General features: G+C 34.1%; 1 protein-coding gene across 3 annotated transcripts in view; it reads right to left on the reverse strand.

The window, feature by feature from the left end:
• The window catches only part of LOC117179878 (gamete and mating-type specific protein A-like), an 8233-nt gene extending 1607 nt beyond the window's left edge, over positions 1–6626 (reverse strand). The window contains exons 1-5 of one of the 3 annotated variants that reach the window (XM_033372052.1): positions 6480–6608; positions 6265–6406; positions 697–758; positions 483–599; positions 340–385 (exon numbers count right to left, since the gene is read on the reverse strand). In XM_033372052.1, the coding sequence (XP_033227943.1) occupies positions 340–385; positions 483–599; positions 697–741 (208 nt within the window). In that variant the 5' untranslated portion in view covers positions 742–758; positions 6265–6406; positions 6480–6608. Of the gene's footprint in view, positions 1–339; positions 386–482; positions 600–696; positions 759–6264; positions 6407–6479 lie in introns of all 3 variants that reach the window. The other 2 variants (XM_033372053.1, XM_033372051.1) reach the window with 2 other exon arrangements.
• Positions 6627–7159: the final 533 nt, after the last annotated feature.

Here is a 7159-nt window from a genome sequence, read left to right on the forward strand (position 1 = left end):
ATTAACAAAGATTAGTTTTGATGACAGTCAGACTGACCCCTTTTGTTAGGACAGGTATACTGGAAGTTATAAACCGCTTGACTTGGAGTCATATAAATTCGACTCAATAGTTACATTTATGTCTTCAAGCCACATAAACTTGTCTCCAAGATATAAATTGAAGTCTGGCTGTGTCTCAAAATTGAAAAATGCTCAATTCGAACTTCTCGACTTCAGCATGTCTGCATTGGGGACAATTCAAGTCGAGCTCAAGTCGAAGCATTTTTACTCGGGTACCCCCGATTCGACTTTTATAGCTAAGCTGCAGTGTAAATGTAAATATTTTTATATGTAACTTACTGAAACACACATCTATAACGCAACTTGAGCTACGACTTGGCATTTTCTGAAATCATATATTTAAAAAATAAATTACGCCTTTTTTCGATAAGAATCCATTTTATGACGTGGAAAAGAAAAAAACGAAAATTTGGTATGCTTACAAGACTGCACCGTGAAATACATATTCCGGTTGATACGCAGGGATATTGTGAGAGTTTTGTGCTATTTTCACACACTATTACAACGCAATCATTCCTATATTGATTTTTATCCAATAGCTATAATTATATGTTTAAAATAATAAATGACACATGTTTTGTACAAGAATCCATTTTTTGGTGTGGAAAAGAAAAAACGATAATTTGTGATGCTTACTTGGCAACGATCAACACAATTTGAGTGCTTTATACATTCGCTCATCAATAAGGTTGCAATTACTGTAAACATAAAATATATCATTATTAATTTCCGATATTAGTTTTTGAAAAATATGTGAATGACACCAATAGGTGACCACACTTCATTAGTGAGTCTTTTCCTAAAATTCTCGACCAAGAATGAGTATCTCTTGTATCGGCCTTAAATTTGTACAAAGTATATTCCTATTAGACCGTTGTTTATCAAGAACCAATTTTATTATTTAGACAAATATTTGACAAAGGAGAGGGGGTAAATTTTTTTATTTTGTTTGGGCAGGCCCTTTTGCGGATACATTTAATAATTTCTGCAATGTTTATAATAAATTTTGGACAGGGAATGAGATTCTGTATAAAATGTCCATCCTGCCGAACCGTGCATTTTGACGACTCTATTCCATACTCCTCCACATCGCGTTTAGTTCGCAATCACTTTCTACACAGCTCAGTACATGGTCCTATCCTTAGGGGTCATTCACAAAATACGTGATACAGTAAGGATGGTGGGGGGGGGGAGGCTCTGCTGAAGAATTATTCTTTATGTTAAGCTCAATGGAAAATGTATCCCACAGAGGGGTGGGGAGCAGAAGTTCCTGGAAAATATGTATCACGTATTTGTGAATGGTCCCTTAAGTCGCTCATTGATGATTTAATACTTTAAAGTTGAGAAAGATTTAATTAATTCTATACGGAAACGAGACAAAATTTTTATCTGTGTATTTTATTCACATTATGCAGCAATAGAAATGAAAATTTGACTTGCACCCACCATGATACGGATACGGTAAACGCTAAATGATCCGTTAACGAATATCGGAGAGCGGAAAACAGCAACGCTGAACTCGCATAGGGTGCACAGAAACGTCCTTACGTGACTAGAGTTTACCGTAAGCTACAAAAAGACAAGCAACATTTTCCTAATGATGATAATACTCATTAAAATAGCCGTATTTATAGAATCTCAGATAAACATGCCAGAAACATATTTTCAACGATTCATTTCACATATTTCTAATACAAGCAGAAGAAGAAAACTGTTAGAAAACTGTCTTGGAGAGACATAACGCTCGGGAGACTTGCTGCTGTTTTTCCATCTTTGGAAGTACTTAGAAAATTTTCTTGGGGGAGATATTCCGTTTGGGAGACTTGCTGCAGTTTTTTCATCTTTAGAGATACTTTAAAAATCGTCTTGCTAGAAACATGCCGCTGAAGAGACTTGCCGCAGTTTTAAATTCTTTAGAACTAATTAGAAAATTGTATTGGGGCAGATATGCCACTTGGGAGGCTGGCCGCACTTTTGCCATCTTTGGAAGTACTTAAAAAATGTCTTCGAAAGAAATGCCGCTGGGGAGACTTTCCGCTGTTTTGCCATTTTTAGAAGTACTCAACCAATTTTCTTGGGGGAGAGATGCTGCTTGGGAGACTAGTAGCAATTTTTCCACCTTTGGAATTACTTTAAAAAATTTCTTGGGTGAAAGATACCGCGGTTGATACTTGGAGCAGTTTTGCCATCTTTAAAAGTACTGAGAAAAATTTCTTTGGGGAGAGATGCCGATGGGGAGACTTGCCGCAGTTTTTTCATCTTTAGAAATACTTAAAAAATCTTCTTGAGTGAAATATGCGGTTGTGGAGACTTACTGCAGTTTTATATTCTTTAGAACTAATTAGAAAATTGTCTTGGGGAGAAATATCGCTGGGGAGACTTGCCGCAGTTTTGCCATCTTTGGAAGTACTTAAAAAAATTTCTTGGCAGTGAGATGCCACTGAAGAGACTTGTCGCACTTTTGTCATCTTTAGAAATACTTAAAAAATTGTCTTGGGAGAGAGATCAGCTGGGGAGACTTGCCGCAGTTTTAAATTCTTGTTGCACTTTTGCCATCTTTGGAAGTACTTCAAAAATTGTCTTTGAAAGAGATGCCGCTAGGGAGACTTGCCGCTGTTTTGCCAATTTTTGGAGTACTCATCAAATTTTCTTGGCGGAGAGATGCCGATGGGGAGACTTGCCACAGTTTTACATTCTTTAAAACTAATTAGAAAACTTTCTTCGGGCAGATATTCCGCATGGGAGGCTAGCCGCAGTTTTGCATTCTTTAGAACTAATTAGAACATTTTCTTGGGGCAGACCTGCCGCTTAGGAGGCTTGCCGCACTTTTACCTGCTTTAGAACTAATTAGAAAATTTTTTGGAGGAGAGAACCGCTGGGCAGACTTGCAGCAGTTTTGCCACCTTTGGAAGTACTTAAAAAAAATTCTTGGGAAGAGATGCCGCTGGGGAGACTTGCCACTGTTTTGCCATCTTTGGAAGTATTTAAAATATTTTTTCGGGTAAGACATGCCGCGGTAGATACTTGCAGCAGTTTTGCCACCTTTGGAAGTACTTAAAAAAAATTCTTGGGAAGAGATGCCGCTGGGGAGACTTGCCATCTTTGGAAGTACTTAAAATATTTTTTCGGGTAAGACATGCCGCGGTAGATACTTGCCGCAGTTTTGCCATCTGTGCAAGCACTGAGAAAAATTTCTTTGTGGAGAGATGTCGATGGGAAGACTTGTGGCAGTTTTTCCATCTTTGGAAGTGCTTAAAAATATTTCTTAAGGGAGAGATGCCGCTAGGGAAACTTGCCGCTGATGAGAGATGCCGTGGATGTGACAATGATTTCTGAAAGGCTTGCCGCATTTTTTCCACTTTAATGTGAATTAAAAATTTATTCTCGAATGAGAGATGTCTCTGGGGCGTCTTGCCGCAGACGAGAGATGCCGCAGATGTGAAAAACAGTCTTGAGAGACTTGCCGCACTTTTCGCACTTTAATGCGGATTTGAACATTTTACCACAGATAAGAGATGCCACTGGGGAGACTTTTCGGTGGTAGAAGATGCCGCACATGTGGCAATTAGTCCTGGGAGGTTTGCCGCAGTTTTAATATTTTAATATGGACTTGAAATTTTTTCCGGATGAGAGATTCCACCGGGAAGACAATTAGTGCAGGGAAAATTGCCTCAGCTTGGCCATTTTGAATTGGAAATTAAATATTTTTTTCGAAGAGAGAGATGCCACTATAACAGAAAAGACATGCCGCAGGTGTGACTTGCCGCAGAAAGACTTGCCGCATGTGACATGATATGGTCCCCAGAAACACTACTTGCACTCAATTTACCCTGATATCTCCTCTCAATAGTTGCAAAATCTTGGTGGAATTTTTCTCCGTGCTCGTCACTGACTGATCCCAACTTTTTAAGAAAGACATCTAAGTGTGAATGTAGGAAACGCTTTTTTTTAGTGTAATTTTTACTTCTAGGCCATGTAATTTTCTTAAAATTTCTTTCACATACCGCTTGTAGTGCTTAGATTTTGGATTTTCGAGGAAATTTCGGATCGGAATCTTTACCTATAACAAGGCCTTTCTCTCTTACTGCTGAAGCATTCGTCAAATTCCGAGTGTTGTATAAGCTCAAGAATTTGAGACCCTATGAAAATCCCTCCTTTGATTTTCGCTTCGGTAAGTTTCGAAAATTTCGATTTTAGATAGCTAAATACGTTTCCGTTCCGAACTATTGCTTTCACGAAGTTTTTAACCATCCTGAGTTTAATATGTAAAGGCGGCAGAATAACATTTCTAGGGTCTACCAGAGGGTCTTCACTGACATTTCTTTACTCTAGTTGACAGATTAGATTAGCCTTTGGTGTACTTTTAGAATTTCCTAAACGAAAGGGCAAATTCTTTAGCCAGCGATTTTCGATAAAAACTCGAAAATTGAGCCCATTCTGAAAATTGTTGAACCCACTTTTTTCAAGATTCGAAAATTCTCTGTATGTTTGTTCTTAGTACCTGAAAAGAGGAACATTTTCTCATGATAAATTTTTTCCTGAAAAGAAAATTACCAGAGTTGAGGTAAATATCTCAGTAATCGTGACGGTCCCAGTTATCGTCAAACTTGGTTGTAATTTAAGTATATTGTAGAAAAAATATGTTAAAAGTAATATCTAATGATAAAACTCACTTATTTTCGCATTTTAAAACATCAAATAGAAATTAAATTCATTAATATTCAATACCCTATAACATTTTCAAAATTCTTAAAAACTAGCGAAAAAAGAAAATTTTAAACTGAGTAACGCACGCTAAAATTGTGCCAGATGCGAAAAAGACAAATAGACCAAAATTATGTACTCAGAAATAATCTACAAATTTGTTTTGAATCACTTTTTTACAGGATACGTAGTTTTTCTTATATTCGTAAAACAACATTACAAATGAAAGTATTAAATTTTCGAAAAAAAACAACCCAAGCTACGAAAAAAAAAGAATAGACAAAAGTTGCTCATACGAAAAATAGTTAAAACTCATACAAATTTGTCATCAATAATTTTTTAATAAGATGCATAGTTTTGGTTTTAATTGCAAAAATAACATTCGAAATAAATTTTTTTTAACGACAAAGGGTCGAAAAAATATGAAAAAACAAAAGTTCTTTAACCAATAAATATATACAAATTTGTTATAAACTCTTGTTATACAAATATATTAAAAATAAAAAAATTATTTTTTTATTTGAAAAAGGACACAAGTTAAAATAACATTTTATATAACAACATTTGTCGCTTAAATTTTATCTACGATTTTTTTGTTTAAATAATAAAAAGTAAATTTGAAAATAAATAAATTAAATTTGTAGATGAGTTACCTAAGTTAAAATAAAATGTTTAATAATAATTTTTTTAATAGAATGCGAACTTGTTTTTAAATATTTGTAAGAATAAGCCAACTAAAATACTTGTATTTAAATACCAATGCATGTTATAAATTGTGGCTTTGTGGCTGTTTTCCATGCTATTGTTAACTATTTGCAAGATGAACAAAGTCGACTTTAATATGAAAATGTACATCTGAGTGAGAAATGAGAAGTGTCCGGACGAATATGTGTTGCGCTTGCCTAGTAGAATTTAGAACAATCTAAAGGTTTTCCAAATATGAATGTTTGAAAATTTTAAGCTAAAAATGATTCCAAGATCAAAAAAGCAGTATTTATTTGAAAAATATAGATCTGAATAAGTACAAATTTCAGATTTTCAGGACTCGCGTTTTTGTTAGGCATTTTTAGTGTGGGGCCCAAAAAATTGATTTTGTGCATTTCGACTTAAATTTGAATTTTTAAACAAAAATTTAGCATGAGAGAACACAAATCTAGCAGAATTTAGCACAACTAAAAAAATTTCGTGTCGATTACTTGTTGCACTCAGAAAATGATTTGGTTCAATCAACAACATTTTTGGTGTCTTAACCATAGAATATGATCATTATATGGATATAAGAATATTGGTTCTGCGTTAAAACAATTTGCTTGTTAAGCCTAATAATTATGTATATTTTTCGCATACAAAAATCTATCAAGATTTAATCAGATTATTCTGACTTGTATTAGAAACTTTTTTAAAAAGCGGTATTTAGAAAAATATTAATCAGTTGAAATAAGATCTTGCTGAAAGTATGCAAGCTTAGCAGTTAAAAAAATTAGTTTTTGCAACACTCGCCTCAAAAGTTGGACATGGCATGCCTGGCAAAGTATATTTTGGAGGTTATTAATTTCTGACGATAACCTTTTTCCGATGACTGGTCAAATAATTTTCTGGAGAAACGGAAAAATGTGGAGGTTATGTTACAGGCCTCTGGACGCTTGTTGCAAAAAATAGCATATCTAAATAATGCAATATAATAATTTTTATCTTAAACAGTTTGTTCAACTTACTTAAGATTATAAAGCAAATTGTAAGTATTATGGACTTCATTTTGGAATTTTTTCCTTCTTTGAGCTGAATATATTGAAATATGAAGAAAAGTATGACCTTATGACCGTATGACTTGCGGCGAAAAAATTCTATGTATATATACCCTAAGACCAAATCGTACCGGCCATACGAAAATTTGGATTTTTATGCCTTGAACACGAATCTGACATTAACTTTCAAAAAACTTCTGTAGTTAAAGTTATTTTATAGGTAAGAAAATTAAATTTGTTCTATGTTTCTAGGAAAAAATAATACCAGCCACGTGTTCAGCACTTAAAAAATGATATAAGAACATTGTTTTACTATATTTTTTACCATTAGCATAACTTCAGATATAAAAAAAAACGATTTTCCTTGGATTTTGTAATAAAAAGAATAGCAGATACGTGCACAAGCTGTAAAAATCTACAAAGAACAGTATCTTATTTACTATTGTATACATGAACTATTCATTTAATAGCCTTAGCTTTATACACAAATATATTCAACATCAAATAACAGGTTTTTGAATATGTCTACCTGATGTATATGGTCCAAAAAATAAATTGAAAATTTTTTTGAAATTTTATGCACAGCGTCCGAAAATTTCTCCGAATCCACAGAACAATAAATCCACTTTTTTTAATGACATTCGGAGGTG

The sequence above is a fragment of the Belonocnema kinseyi genome, chromosome 9 (genome assembly GCF_010883055.1).
Source record: "Belonocnema kinseyi isolate 2016_QV_RU_SX_M_011 chromosome 9, B_treatae_v1, whole genome shotgun sequence".
Classification (NCBI taxonomy): domain Eukaryota; kingdom Metazoa; phylum Arthropoda; class Insecta; order Hymenoptera; family Cynipidae; genus Belonocnema; species Belonocnema kinseyi.